Source organism: Platichthys flesus, chromosome 23 (genome assembly GCF_949316205.1).
Source record: "Platichthys flesus chromosome 23, fPlaFle2.1, whole genome shotgun sequence".
Taxonomy (NCBI): domain Eukaryota; kingdom Metazoa; phylum Chordata; class Actinopteri; order Pleuronectiformes; family Pleuronectidae; genus Platichthys; species Platichthys flesus.
In genome coordinates this window covers 13,962,518-13,977,966 of record NC_084967.1, presented here as the reverse complement: position 1 = coordinate 13,977,966, position 15,449 = coordinate 13,962,518, and the positions used below count along the sequence as shown (strand labels likewise).

The following is a 15,449-nucleotide window of genomic DNA, read 5'->3' as shown; positions in this document are numbered from 1 at the left end:
GGGCAGCCAGATTTAGCTCTCTGCTTGGACTCTGAGATTTAAGTGCTCAAGTGTGGCTGAGTTGCTTGGATAGAGGGTTTCTACCTACCTGACTGTTCGGTTAGTGTATAATGACACAGCTGGATATCGGCTGTGGAAGGTAATGACGGGTCAAGCCACCATTTGACGTTGGTCTCTGGCTCTTACAGGAATCCTGACCCAACCTTTGGCACACATCACGCTGCGTGCGGGTGAATATGCTGCTGAGCTGATTGATATTTTCTTTCTTCTATTACTATAATTTCCAGTCTTTCCATTTGGATGATAATCTAAAACAGATTTGAAGCTCTGCAGACCATCTCTCCAGGAGGGACCCATAAAGCCTGAATCACTTGAGTCAATGATTTGAAGGAAATAATGTTGTGAGGGAGCAATTTTCCAGTGTTAACAACCACACAAACTGCTTTATACATCACAGCGCCTTCAGACACACATGCATCAACATCGTCTACTACACGCAGACTCGTGCAGCGTGTATTTACTCATACTGTAAACGATACAGTAGGTGAATCATCAGTTAGTCCAGTTCTGTGCCTGCATGGAAATCGCAAGCCGTTGCTTTCCCAGTAGTGTAAATTCATGCAAAGCAGTTTGCGCAGCGGAGGTAGAGCACCTGCTTTCAAGTAGGAACAGGTTCAAATGAAGTTCGGCCAACTCTCTGAGTTGAGTAGAGGCACGTTATGGAAGACACGATTTTCTGCAGATACCTAAAGGCTAACCGCTAGAAATCCCCTAAAGCCCTACTTCCAAAAAGCATTTAAACCGGTATACACAGATCCTGATTACACTGCAGTTTCGGCGGTAGGAGCTCTCGCAGGCTGTTCCCCATCAATCCACTGCTTAGCCAAAATCTGGACGGCACCGTGGCACATGCAGGAGATATTTCATTTCCTTCTCCAGCAGCATTATCAGTGTCCCCATCCCCGGCTAGAATGGACCCGGCCTCCCACCTGCCAGAAGACAAACGCTGCACATCAGAAACACGATCATACACATGCTCACACATGAACAGGCAGCTGGTGCGCAGAGTGGGGAGCCGGGGATGGTCAGCATGTAGCTGCAGAAGGGAAAGGTGTGTAATCACCTGTGGGTTCTGGAGAGCTGGAGACACTGTGGGTGTGTGCATCTCAGGCTGGTGTCCTTTAATTTCAGGAAATGAGTGGGACGTCTTTTAGGGCTGTACACAAATCAGATTAGTCTGTTTCACTATGAAAATGTAATTATTGGTCCCGTAGGCTGTCAAATTTTTCACATCAGACAACATGAACAATATGTCTTTGAAAGCTTTACTTCACAACTTATAAGGCAAGTTATGTTTTTCCATGAAGGTGAACAGATGCTTTTTTACTCCTTCAAAGTGAACTTAAGAAAGTTATTAGATTTTCTGAAATACATGGAAAACAATAGTTGGAGCTAAATGGAATGGATGGATGATGCTAAACGTTTTTAAGAATTAATACAAATAATCTAGAAAGTACTTATTGTCAAACTCTAAATTGAGCAAAAGCAAACAAAAAATCCTTGGCTCTCTCTTTCACTCCCGAACAGAATCCCAATTTTAGTTGTTATTGTTCTGGCATGAACCCCAGTGTTGAGACAAAATGATGCTGTGACGATGAGCAGAAGAAAAGTGAAAACATGCTGTCGCCACTGAAACCGACTCATGTTGCAGGAGCAAAATATTAGTGTTTCTTGGTGTGTGTCTGTCTGTGTGTGTGTGTGTGTGTGTGTGTGTGAGACTCCATCTGATAGCCAGTTGGTGTTTATGGTTTCCAGCACATTTCACCACAGACTTGGCCTCATGTATGTTCATTGAAGACTAATCAACAGCGCGCAGCGTGTGTCTGCAACGAGCTGGCGAAGGTTTGAAGCTCATCCTGAACTTTTAATTAGTCTGATTATCCAAACAGCTGTCTGCTGCTGCTCCCCCCGACTTTAATGCACACACACACACACACACACACACACACACACACACACACACACACACACACACACACACACACACACAGTGCGATGATGCTACATATGTGCCCCCCCGCCGGGCGCCCTCGGAGCGCGGCTTGATAAATATTGTCAGCGCGGCTCTGATGACGGCGCTCCCAGCTCCGACTGACTGTCAGCACATCCTCCATGCTGGATTCCTCTTGATGGAGTGGAAGGTTTTCGGGCTCCAGCAGGAGACTTTGAGGACTCGGCTGTCATGAGGCTGCTGAGGTTTTGGTTTCACACTGCGAGTGTGTTACATGTGCATGTGTTTGTGTGTAGTTCTCCATCAATATCAAAGAGTTTAAAACCACAACCTTAACTTCAGGCTCGAACAACAGTCTTTAAAACTATAGGAAATAATGGTGGGACAGATATGATGTGCTATGCTATGCTATCTTATAGTATACTATGGTATGGAGATATGCTATGCAATGGTGAGATAAGGTAAACCATGCACAGTTAATTACGAATGCAAACATAGTTTAATTATGAAATTGAATTTGCAGATCCCAGACCACAGGTTGAGAACTCGATGTGTATCATTGGTCGTCTTCCCTCCTCTGTGCAGCTCCTCCGCTTGGTGCCAGGGTTTGAGGCAGTTAGCCGCTGTAGCTCCTCTTTCTCCGGAGAACCAGCTGCTCTCTTGTTTTTTTTAACTCTCCACAGGCTGTTCCCCCTCTCTCTCCCTCTCTCTCTCCCCCTCTCTCTCTCTCGCCCAGCGTCTCAGGGGAGTTACGTGGCACCTGCTGAGCTTACATGGTGGGTTCTCTTCTGCGGCAGAGGCAAAACCAGTTTCCATTCACCCATCTGCTGAGGAAACTGTTACCTCGCCTGCTTTCATCCTTGTGTGTCGTGATTTTTCCTCATGTGTGTTAACAGTCACATCAACGTCACCTTTCCTCAAGGTCGAAGTAGAATTATTAAGTGAATAGTTTGAATAAACCGTGGTGCCACCGGGACGGTTGTCGTGCTCGGCTGATTGGCTCAGGCACCGCTGAGTGGATTCTCCTGTCATGCTGTCAATCCAAAGCTCTCCCCTCTTCTCCTCCGTCTCTATCCTCTCCTTCTCCGCGCTGCCTCTGTCATTCACCTTTCCAAAACGGCGGCGGCTTCTCGTGTCACTCCTGTGCACACAAAATCTACTTCTGGACTCACTGCCAAATATTGGTCCCTATTGAGGAGTGGGGCTGAGATCACACTCCTAAAACCTGAAGTAGTTGAATTCAGCTTAGATGTAGCAGTCATTCAATTCAGACTGTTATTGCGGGTTTTCCAAAGAACATTAATAAATATAGAAAAGATATGTTATCAGAAGAAGGAGAAAAGGAGATAATTGGGAGAATCAAACTACAGCCTAATTAGTGGGACGAGAGACAGAAGCTGTCTTCCTCTAGCGTTCAGTTTCATCGTGTGGTCGTCGATGGTGGAAGAAGGTCAGAGCCAGGCCATGTGTACGGGGGGCTGTGGCATCATGTGAGTCAGATGCAGTGCCCCGTGCTGCAGATGGGGGGCGTTGTAGGACCTGAGAATCTGGAGTGGCTCCGGGAGGAAAAGGGATCTCAGTGCGATCGGTCCCCACCGGCTGAGCTGCTCTTCAACGCTCTCTCTCTCTCTCTCTCTCACTCGCAGCATCACACACATCTTCCCTTCCCCTTCCCGTTCCCTCTCTCTCCATCTCCCTCTCGCTCCCTCTCTCTCTCTCTCTCTCACACACACACACACTCTTTGCCTCGGTGCCACTCATCCTGCCGCGCTCTCCTGATTCATCTCTCCATGGTGGAGTGCAGAGAAGAGGGGATTCGGCTCCCAGGCTGCCCTGGCTGAGGGGCTAGATTCCGGGCTGACAGAGTTGGGAGCAGGACTGTACTGGGGGGATCCCAGTCGGAACAATCAGGAGCAGAGATTTTTCCTCCAGCTGGGAGAATATTTGCATCACAAAACCTGTGGAGAAGGGAGACTCTGGCACCGGCTGCACAACCGCTGTCCGCGCAAGAGGTGCCATTTAGTGTGACACTGTGTGTGTTTCTGTTTGTGTGCCATTGTGAGTCCGCTCACCTTTTCAGTATGCATTGGCTTGGCTTCTTTTTCTCATGCAAATGTGGACGGCTGGTCGTGCCGCTCCACGTCTTCTGACAGAGACGCAGACGGAGCCAGTGATTCAGGTTCTTGCATGATTATAATGCAGCCCTCAATGAATTAGTTCAGCTCTGACGGATTAGTGGCATGTCGGTGTGTGTGTGTGTGTGTGTGTGTGTGTGTGTGTGTGTGTGTGTGTGTGTGACAGGGTCTCGACTGAGAAGGCACAATGTGATGAATGAATAAAATATCTCAACCCCAGATATGACTGTAAACTTCCAAACTGGATTATCGGCCGTCGCTTGTAAATGTCACCCACCTCCTGTCTGTCTCGGTGCATCCGTGTCTTCATGTGTGTGTCTTCATGTGTGTTGCTGATGTGTTCGCTGCTCTCCCGAACATATCTCGCTTGGATGTCATTGCCTTCGGGATGGCGTGGGGGGGAGAAAGAGGACCGGGCCACAGCTAAATGCTTTGTGGCGCCGTGCCAAGTTGCTGCTGTAAAAAAGGATGTTGAAGGTTAGACGAATGTCTGCTCAGCCTGTGCACCCCCCTCGTCCCCTCGTCCATGCGTCTCCCTGCGTCTCTCTCTTGAAGTGTGTTGGTTAAAGCGGCATCATGAGGAATCCCATAAGTAACGTCAGCCCGACCCCCCCCCCCCCCCCCTCCACCTCCTCCTCCCATCCGTCCTTTCCTGCCCCCATTTGAAATGTGATTATGTTGGTGTATATAGCAGAGTAGAAAGATGGAGTGTTGTTGCGTGGGGGGGGGGGGGGGGGGGCAGATGCTTTTTTTAGCTCGTTGTCCCCTTTCCACTCCCCCATGGGATTTGCCCTTGCCTTTCCATCTCTTATCCCCCATACCTCCATTTCTCTGTCGCTTCTCCATCTCTTCTTTCCTGCTGAGCCAGCGAGATGTACTGGTTTAAAAAAAGGGGGGTGTCAGGGGGGTGGGGGGAGTCAATTCACACAAGTGGGAGGGAAAAGGGGGATGTGGGTGACTCAGGTGAGGGTGAGGGAGAGGAGGATGGAAGGAAAAACAGCCCCCGGTACGCCGGGTGATTTATGTGTAGACATCTCTCCACACATGTTTGGCCACGGCTCCACTTAACACCTCCACCAATCCTTGGCTGCACTTGACAGATGCTGTATCTGAGAGAGGGGGCAGAGTGTGTTCATTAGTGTTGGCTCTGTTTGTTTGAAGGGATTTAGCAAATTTAAATTGTTTACCGTGGTGTGTGCATGGATTTCTGGGTCATTTGTCGCTGCAGCGTCTGGATCTTCCTGTGCTCGCTCCTGGAACTTTTTGGAAATTGCACAGAAAACACTAAAGAGGCAAGCAATGCTTCCTGGATAATGAGTAGAGTTGTTTCTCCCCTTTTTATTTTTTGACCTCTGCTGGAATGAAAATGTACAGTCGAGCATGTCAGAGTGATTGATTTGGTGGCCGAAGTCTGACTCTGATTACTGATTACTGCCCCTTGTGTTCCTCCAGGGGGCGTGATAGACAAGGACCTGCGCCACTACCTCAACCTGCGCTTCCAGAAAGGCTCCGTGGACCACGAGCTGCAGCAGATCATCCGGGACAACCTCTACCTCCGCACCGTCCCCTGTGAGTTACCCTCCTCTTTCCCGTCCTCACGTTGAACCCTTGCTGCCTCCACTCGTCTCCTTGAGTGAGACGTCTCTGGTGTTTGTCTCTGTCTCGCTGGAGGAAGTGGGCAACTGAAATGAGACCTGAGATCTCCAAGGGTGCCCATAAGCTCCAGGTTCATTCAGTGCCAGTTTGTTTGTTGTAATTTGATTGGGTTGTCGGTTTATGGCACTCCCATGACACTGTGCAACATGGGATCAACAGATTAAAGAAAGAAAGGTGGAAATTAAAAACCGCAGCAGATGCCAGGATATCACGATTGATTACGGGTCAAACCTGAACAGACATACTGGATCCTGTATTTCCCATAATGCAACTGAATTGTTTCTTTCAATCCAGCAACCTTCCCCTCAAAAAGACCCACTTACTAAATCATCAGCTTTGCAAATGTGCTAATGAAAATAGATTGAAGGTGTTAAAATAGTTTTATCATCACCTGTTTCCAAGGTCAAGAAAACATACCATCGCATTGTTATGTTATTACCACAAGCTGACTGGCACTAGTTGGGTTTCTGGAGCTCCTTCCAAACTTCCAAAATGCTTTGTATAGTGGAGACCCGTTTATAGAAGCACAGCCAGTTTGATGAAGTGCTGTCATTGGGGACAACATGCTCTGGACATGTTAGGTTTCTATCCGAGTCAGAGCTTGTGAGGAGGTTCTTGCTTCCCCCCCTCGCTGCTGTGATCTTTTGCCGTCAGCTCCGAATCCCTCAAATATCAGTCGGCGTCTTTGATCGATTATCTGCTGGGAATGTTGGTTTAGGTGGAATCGGGTCTCATCTGGAAGTTCGACTCTTCAGAATCAAGTGTTGACTCCGGCGCTCGGCTTGTGATTTGCTGCATTAGCTGCTTCACAAGAGCACACAACCCCCGAGCAGCTGAGAGCGATCACAGATATGATTTGGAGGGATTTAAGATATCGATATTGGTGTTTTTAAGTTGAGGGCAGCTTTTCAAACTCCTCTCTGGTTTGTTTGTGTGTGTGTGTTCATCAGTCCTGTTAAGTCCCCTGCGCCTGAATGGGCTCCGACTTGCAGATGTTTAATCCATATTCCTTTTTGACTCCTGTATCTCATGTCTTTGCTGAATATATATATACCCCATTATTCAAAAAGGTTGCAATGTGAATGGGTGTCTCCTTGTGTGTTAGCCTAGCACCTGCCATTAGGCCCAGCTGTGTTGGTGGCTAACTCTCCCCTGAATCCTCAATGGAGGTGCATTCTTCAAGTCCAGTGCCCCCCTACCCCCCTATTTGTTTTGAGCAGAGGCGCAATTTTCCTCTAACAACCACTCGCAGAGTTGGTTGAGGTGGAGAAAGAGGTGAACAGTTAAAGAGTGAGAACAAATGCGGAGAGAGAGAGGCACAAAGGGAAGTGGATAGAGGGACAGGATGAGGCTGGATGAGAGGACACATGCTAACCACAGAGCTAAATGGACTGGCAGATAAACTGTTGCAGAAAGAGAGGTAATGGGAGGTTAACTGGTGCATGAATGGAGCCTCAACAATGGGCCTCTGTGCTGCTGAGAGGGAGAGAGCTGGACATTTTATATCTGGATGGATGGAAGGATGGATGGCAAAACAAACCCTTCACCTGGAGCTTTCAGGTGTGCAGAAGGTTTGAATCCTAGCTTGGCCTGTTGCTGTGACATGCAGATTTGTTTTGGGTTAATCGCCCGTAGGTGTGATTGGTTGTCTGTCTCTGTACGTTGACCCTGGGATACGTTGTGTCCTCGCCTCTCACCCAGAACATCCTGCAACCCTCAAAGGATAAGCTGTATAGATAATGGATTGATTGATGGATGGATGGGATACATGTACATTTGTGAAAGTGCTTTTTCCTCGAGTGTATAGCATATGTGTTTGTGTTATTATCGGCACATCGGGGGCCAAAGAGCCTGAGACCAATTTCCCCTTCGAGTGGTCTCAGATTCTTTGGATCCTCCTCAGTGTCTGTTGGCATTTCGGCCACGACTCTCTTGGAAATAGGAAATCTAGATCCCATTCAAACGAAAGGTCAATTGAAAAAAATGTAAGAGATATAAAGCATCTGTTACTACAACGACAAACAGGCTGAAGTTTTGATGGACGGATAACAGAGAATAGATTTGAGGTGCCCTGTCGGATGTGGGGGGGGGGGGGCACACAGACAAATGGATAAGCTGACGAATACACTAGAGGCAGCGGTTTTGTCTTCACAGGAATCGTGTCCAGGAATCGTTTTATGAACTCAGAGATTCTGCCTGTGTTCTGACCTGAGGAACCAGGGTCTGGTTCCTCTGGTTTCCGGGCCAGACAGCCTGGAGTCAGTACTTTACAATGACCCCACAGCAGAGATGGCTGTACTGAATATTTCTCAGTGGACAAACACAATGTTTCTGGACTTTCCCGTCTTGCTTCCTACCTCTGCAGCATTCAAGGAGACATTACAGTCACGCAACAGTAAGATAAAACTTTCATCCAGTGCAAAATCATCTCTAAAGCCTCAGCTCTGCTGGTTCGAGCTCAGGTCACGGAGGTATCTGAACATGATCTCCTTCTCCCCAGCTAACAATCCCAGCTCTTCCACGGGGATCCAGAGGAATTCCCAGGCCAGGTAGCCCCTCTAGCCCCTCCAGTCAGTTCCGGGTCTTACGCTGGGTCGGTTCATTAGATGCTCCGACCACGTCAACTGTCCGGTTTTGAAGTGAAGGACCAGCGGTTCCATACTTCAAGCTCTGTCTGGATGTCTGAATCCATCACCAGGTCTCTAAGTCATTCGGCTCATGGATTGCACGTTTTGATGGGATCGGATTGGCAAGACCATTTCTGGAGATGGTCCTGGTTTGAATCTGTCCAGTATAATACATTGATTGATAAGACACTTCACAACCATTTTATGCCTCGATGACATTCAATTCACAGAACAGGAGGAAGTATTCACACTATTTAAAGAAAGGTCATCATCCCCAGGATAATGGACCCAGATACGGATCACTTGTTAATGCCAGGTGTGAATCGCACCTTTGGTTCAAAAGCGTTTGGTAAAGTGCAGATTCAAGAAGATGAAACCAGACAATAAGAAAGTCTTATCACCAATTGAGAAACATAGATACATCAGAGCCTGGTAAGATTTATGATAAGTGATAAGAAACGAGGGGGGCGAGCGAGAGAGAGGAGAATTGTAAGTGATAGATCTGAAGTGGATCATCACAGCAATTTAAACATAACCCCTGAGTGGTACAGAGGAGCCATTCTTCTGGGGGGGGGGGGGGGGCACTGCCACTGCCACTGCCACTGCTACTGCCACTGCCACTGCTACTGCCACTCATACCAATCACGGAGGTTGGACGGAGTCGGCCGGGGCAGCTCGGGCTCTGCCGGCTTTTAGAAAAATTGCCTGGTTGAAATCCAAGGTCAGAGCGTTAATAGCCCGAGCCCATGTGAAATCAGGCCTATCCTCTGGTAATCCACGTGGATTTGAAGCGGGAAGGAGCGAGTGTGTGGAGACTAGTCGCGGTGCCTAAGTGGGCTACACTGGATCCAGGATGGCTGAATTATTTAGAGACCTCTGAACTGGAAAACATGGTTATTAATTATGTGGCTTTCTTTAATCTGACTTTTGCACAGTTTCAGCAGGAGACCCCAGAGCTGAGCAGAAAACTATTTAAAAAAACACTTTTTTAAATATTTGAACTAATATCTGAGCGTTAGACCTCACAAGCGTGTGTTTTTTAAACTCAGTCATTTAGAAATAAATAACTTGAAGGCCGGGCACATCAACCGAAAGATTAAAAAAAGAGAGCGCCTCAGGTTTTTCCTCCTAATTCTAAATCAAATATAAATATGTGCAGAGCATCCGTCGCCGGCAAATAAATATGAAATATGAAGGTCATCAGGTTTATATGACTAATTTCCCAAAAGCCACAGAGTATTTCATGGACTCATTATAGTTATTTGTCGTTATTTGCGCGGCTGCTTTACTCTCCTTCTTCTTTCCTTCAACTCAATGTTTGTTTGCAGACTTAGATTTTACATAATAAACAATGCAGAAAAGACGTGCACCTATATGTTGAGTCAGGCTCTTAGTGGTTGTAATGTCATGTTTTCTATTTATTTAGAGTTATTTATAATTAACTTTTTGATTGCTATTTCATTTTTAACATTTTGTAGATTTCTAAATTCTTGGACCACATAGTATCCACCAGATTTAACCGCTACACTACTTTTGTCCAAATGCAAAATGACAATGATTCACAATTGAGATTAAACCTGGACTGTCTCCTGACATTATATTGGAGCCTATAATATAGTCCAGTATAACATTGAATTGGATGTATACAGTAAGGTGAAATGTTGTGATGCATTAAGTTTACTGCTCACTATAGAGTAAACTGGCAATGACGATAAACACAAGGACGATAAACCTGACACTGCACCTGAAGCCTGTAAACTCAAGATGTTGCCATAAAGCAGAGCGGCTCTTTGCTTTGCCACATTATCCACGATGGCCTCATGCAGCCTTGGGTGAATGGGCGAAAACTGTGCCATGGTTTTTTGTCGCCCGTTCTGCTAAAAGCTTGGCTACCATGTAGAGAAAGAAGACTTTGATAACAGAGGAAGAACCTCTAAACACAACATCCGCTAGTGGAGACGTAAAGTTTACGAAGGGTGTGATTGCATGTTCCCAGCGTCTGTTTTTCAAAGTGCGTGTCTGTTGTGCGGCTCTGTATGCTTGCATGTCAGCCCCTCGCTCTCCCTGCATGTCTGTATGTGTTTGTGTGCTTTAGCCTTTACACGCGTGCACAAACAACATATGTCCTAATAGCAGGAAGTGGTGGTTGAGCCTGTGAGTTAATGGGTATTCCGATGCCCACAGGGGCAACGAGTTTGTGTTAATGGCTCGGGCAACTGTGTGCAATGCTGATGGTGTTTTACTAATGAGAGAGCGACTGCACGTCCATCTGTCTGTCCACAGTTGCTGGTTTGATCGTCCCGGAGTCTTGGAGCAAAGCAGGAAATATGAATTTCTGTGCGTCTCCCTCTTTCTCCCTCCTGCTGCTCTTTCCCTTTTCCGATGCCTCCTCCCTTCGTTATCAGTTGTATCTCCACCGGAACCTACATCTTCTCTTTTTTCTTAATTGTGAATTAGCATGTGTTGGTACTAACAAGATGTCTGACTGGGTATGCATTTCAATTAGGTTCAATTTGGGGCTCATTGAAAAAGGCCAACATGCAACAGAGGGAGTCTGTTAAGAATTCTGCATGATGTTATTCACCTGGTATCTTTATTCAAGCTGTTTTCAGACATGAGGTGCAGAAATCGTGCGGTTAGAGAGGCAGCTGCATCGATGGCAGCTCCTCCCCTTTATCGCTCAGAGCTCTCAAATCTCCTCGTATTTTCAAGTTGACGTCTTCTTCAGAATGGCTTCTCCTTTTCCTCCCAGGGATATTTCTATTCCTCCACTTTTTTGTCCATAGAATGGCGGACACGTTCCTGAAATTGTCTGGAGCATCTGACTCGGACGTCTGCTGTCTTACATGCAGAATATATCAGGAAAGGGTAGATAGGGGGCCTCACTGTGGAGCTCTGAGCTGGAGCCCTCCTGCAGACGAGTCAGGAGTCGACTGAGGCTCTTTCAGATCCGAGGGGACTTGAGGTGAAGCTTTGTAGTCGCAGGTGGATTTGTTTTTTTCTTGTCACCTGCTGTTTGTTTAGCCGGTGGATTAATTCGCCTGCTTATGTTTCTCTGTCTGACAAAAGGTTAGACAGATCAGACAATTACCTCTGATCAAAAAGCTCCTTCTCTCTCTCGTCCCTCCATTTATTCTCTGTTCTCGTCCCCCCCCCCCCCTCCTCTCACTTACTCATTGACTCATTGGAGGCTGGGTGGGGTTTCCATGGAAACTGTTTCCACTCCCCGTCTGCGTCAAAGGCTCGAGTCCTCTTAAACTCTCAGCCCGCTTTCTCTTTCTTCCCCCCCGCCACCTCCTCCTCCTCCTCTTTTCGATCCCTCACTGTCCTCAACACTACACAGAACGGGGACTCGTCCTCCATTAGGGTAAAAGCATCATAGAGGTTAGTTTAAGGTCAGGGTTAGTTGTAGGATAAAGTTAAGGTTAAGATGAGATTAAGTTTAGTTAAGCTAAGTTTAGGTTCAGGTTAGGTAAAGGTTGACTTTAGGTCAGGAAATGAGCGATGATTTAATGTCGTCTGAAGTCATGGAAGTGTTTGTGTGTGTGTGTGTGTGTGTGTGTGTGTGTGTGTTTGTGGTGTGTGTGTGTGTGTGTGTGTGGGCTGGAGGTGAGTGACATGGCGGGACACAGATGTGGATGGGCCAGGTTGTAAGCGTGACACGACACTAGATGCAGATGGTAAAGGCTGACGTGATGAAGAAGAGGTGTGGAATTTTCGAACTAATTGGACAGCCTCCCACCCCCCCACACACACACAGACACACACCACTAGACTGTCCTCTACCCTGCTACACTCCAACCTCTGCGGGACAGACATATCCATCAGGTGGCCCGCTGGCGGTCACCTCATGTCTCTGGCACTTCCCTCGTCTTTCATCCTTCCCGAGAGAGTTTTGCAAAATTCAGAATTTCACACGACACAAACCTTAAGTCGTGCAATATTTTATTTCCAAATTTCTCTCTCTTTAAAAGCTTTCGCTACTCTTGAACCATCGTGGAGCCGCCTCCCCGCACGCCACATAATTAATTCTGCAATTTATTTATGGTTTTCAATAAGAACTGAGGCACTGACGGCTCAGGGGCTGGAACTTAATGGAGCTCGTTTCCACTGAGCCTCTGTGCTCCCATGACATGTGCCAGGCTGCAGGTAGATCCAGGAATACATCTGTGAGGTGTCGGTGATGGAAAGTGACACCTTCTTTAATGACCGAAACTGGAGATGATCAGACGTGTTGGCTTACAGGGTAAAAAATGGACCCTGGCTTAATTGTGTCCACAAAAAGGAGCAGTGCAAGTGTCTCGTTGACACACGGAGACATAATCCAGCTCAGGCAGAACCCAGAGGTGGGACACCGTCTGTGAGTCGGCAGCTTGTGTTCTGTCCAAACCACAAACTGATCAGCGTGGAATTGATTTAAATGAAAAGGTGTTATTTAGTGGGTTTTACTTTGAAATGCAACTAGAAGTTAATCCTCACACTTCAGCTGCAAATTACTATCATCTCCTATTTGGAAGAAATAATGTCAACACAACCGGTGCGTCCGAGGTGTGTCCTTTCAGATAATGTCCGAAAGCAGCTCATTAGAAATTCTCGTGTCTAAGCTTGATACATAACATTTTGTGTGTTTGCATGACACTGTTGTGTGAGCACATGCACTTCACTGCACATCCAAGGACAGGACACGACAAGACGACCTGAAGTGCTTGGAAACACAGTTTTTATTCTCCAAGTGTTGACACTTAATGCTCAACTCGGGAACTGCTCCTTCTTCCCTCTGCTCATTTTCTCATGTGTCTGTGGACGTGTTGTGTTGAGTGCATCTGCAGGTAGAAGACAGACCAGCGTGGACTCTGCTCTTTACTCAACAAATTGCCGCCACACCTCCAGCCACTCTCACAGAGCATGCGTTTAAAAGAAGACTTGCAGCAGGAGGAGAAATCTCATTCGTCTCAGTGTCCCTATAGTCTCCTGTTATCAATGCCGGCACTAAAGGTCCAAAAGTTCCGACTGTGCTTTTTCAAACTGTTTCTCTCCGTGCTCGGTTTCCATTTGGGCGCGAGGAGAAGTGCACTAGATAAATTGTAGTTCAGCACAGAGACGAGAGCGCCGGCCCCTTTTCTCCGGGAAGGTAAATGGAACCTGGGAAACTTGGAAACCACTTAAAACTCTGGGTTCAGTTTAGAAAAACGTTTTTCACTCCAGATGTTCCGATAGCGTTTCTTCTTTCCACGATACCGATCCAGATACCTGGACGCTGCAAATCCCAGGTAGCGATTAAACAGTGGTGCAGGATGTGATAAGTGATGTCATTGTTGCTCGGCCTGTTGTGAGTGTTGTATTTTGCAACACAAGCGCCAGACCTTCAAACTGCAGTCTTGCAAAAGGCAGTTCTAACAATGATACTTGGTAGATGCAGTATGGCACAATGGAGAAGTGGTTTCTGGGAAAATAAAACTGCAGTTTTATCTGGAGGGAACTAATATCCCTTAAAACGTGGTAAACATATGTGTACTCTCTGATGCAGTTTTTTTTTGCATGATCTGGATTGTTCTGAAATGTTTTTCTCCTCCTCTGTTAAACCACGTCTTTGTAAACAGCCTCCTGGGTGGAAAATCCCTTCAAAAAAAAACCTGGTACTTCCATCACTCCCTCCCACCTGCCCCCCCCACGGGTTTTCAAATGACACAGTTTTCGGTTGTAGCGATTAGCGCTCTCCAATCGCCGGGGCCGGGGCAGTCGGCGAGGCCGGTGACGAGGAGAGGAGAGAATCCCGGGCTCCGTCTCATTAGAGTCGCTCTCCCTGTCACAATCCTGTAGTCTTCACCGTCCCTCGTGTTAATTACCGGGGCTGCATGAGTCACTGGCTCCTCTTGGATGTGAGCAAACAAGACAAAGCAGCGTTCAAGGTACCAGACATCACAGAGTTAATTTAGATGCCCACAAATCAAGTCTTGAGTGTTTGAGATAAAGATTACGACTCGTGTCTTGTTTCTCACAAGGATTTACTCTCCTGTTTATCATTTCTGCTCCATTCTGAAGATAAGATGATATTCGCTCTCTTATCCTCCCCTCCTCCGGTGGTTTTCCATCATGACTGGTCAGATGAGGCGGTAGCACTGGTCCCAGCAGCGAGGTGTTCAGTCAGCCGGGCCGGCCCCGAGTGCTGCTCGGGGGGGTTGTCGGAGGATTGTGCTCGGAGCTGGAGAAACCTCCTGCAGCTCTGGCTGAAAGTTGCCCATCGTGCCTCTGTAATATACAACCAATGATTTAGTCTGGGAGTTCTGCAGCGATCCAATCTGTGTCCCTCTCTCTGTGGCTTCAGATAATAGCAGGACAACTGCTTACTCTGCTTAGTCGACGTGCTCGCACAGACATATCAGGGCTCCGATTCTGTTTATCCAAGCTCCTAATGAAATATTCCATCTTGGCCACATCAGTGGGACGGGGAATTGAACGTGCGGAAGCCGCTATCTCCAGCTGTGACCTGCTAAATGAGGAAAAAGCTATCAGAAGGTCGGATTGTCTGCATCATTATTTGCAAATAAGCTTGACTTCACAAGTTTTCAATTTAGAAGGTAATGATTTTAGACCAGACCGTGTTTAAACTTATCTCCGATGGTGAAATGATGCAGCGACTCGCCGCCCCTTATTGATGTCCACGGTCTCCGGTGATGGGGGGGGGACTTTTTCAGGGTGTTCCATAAGAAACTGTGTGATACATTCAATGGAGCTGGTCTCGTATGTGAGATTTCTTATATTCCAATGTTCATGGTGCAATGCAGCAAACACCCTGGACAAGCAGGTGGTCATATGGTCAAGTTCTGGTCAAGTTCTGGTCAACACTATGACGACAAACCACTTTTTTATATTATATTCAGCTCCTTTTTTACATTTTAGCGTCTACCATCCTGTTTTTGCCGCTGCAGTGGCCTCATCGCCCTACAGGGCTGATTAAAGCTTGATCTCATCCTCAGATCAGATTACAACATCATACAGTCGTTCTCCCACATGGTTAAT

At 47.0% G+C, this 15,449-nt stretch overlaps 1 protein-coding gene across 10 annotated transcripts in view; it reads left to right on the top strand.

Annotated features, from left to right (window-relative positions):
• The window catches only part of magi2a (membrane associated guanylate kinase, WW and PDZ domain containing 2a), a 164,039-nt gene that overhangs the window by 44,809 nt on the left and 103,781 nt on the right, over positions 1-15,449 (top strand). For all 10 annotated transcript variants that reach the window (XM_062383103.1, XM_062383101.1, XM_062383104.1 and 7 more), the window contains exon 2: positions 5,599-5,715. In XM_062383103.1, coding sequence (XP_062239087.1) covers positions 5,599-5,715 — 117 coding nt within the window. The remainder of the gene's footprint in view (positions 1-5,598; positions 5,716-15,449) is intronic.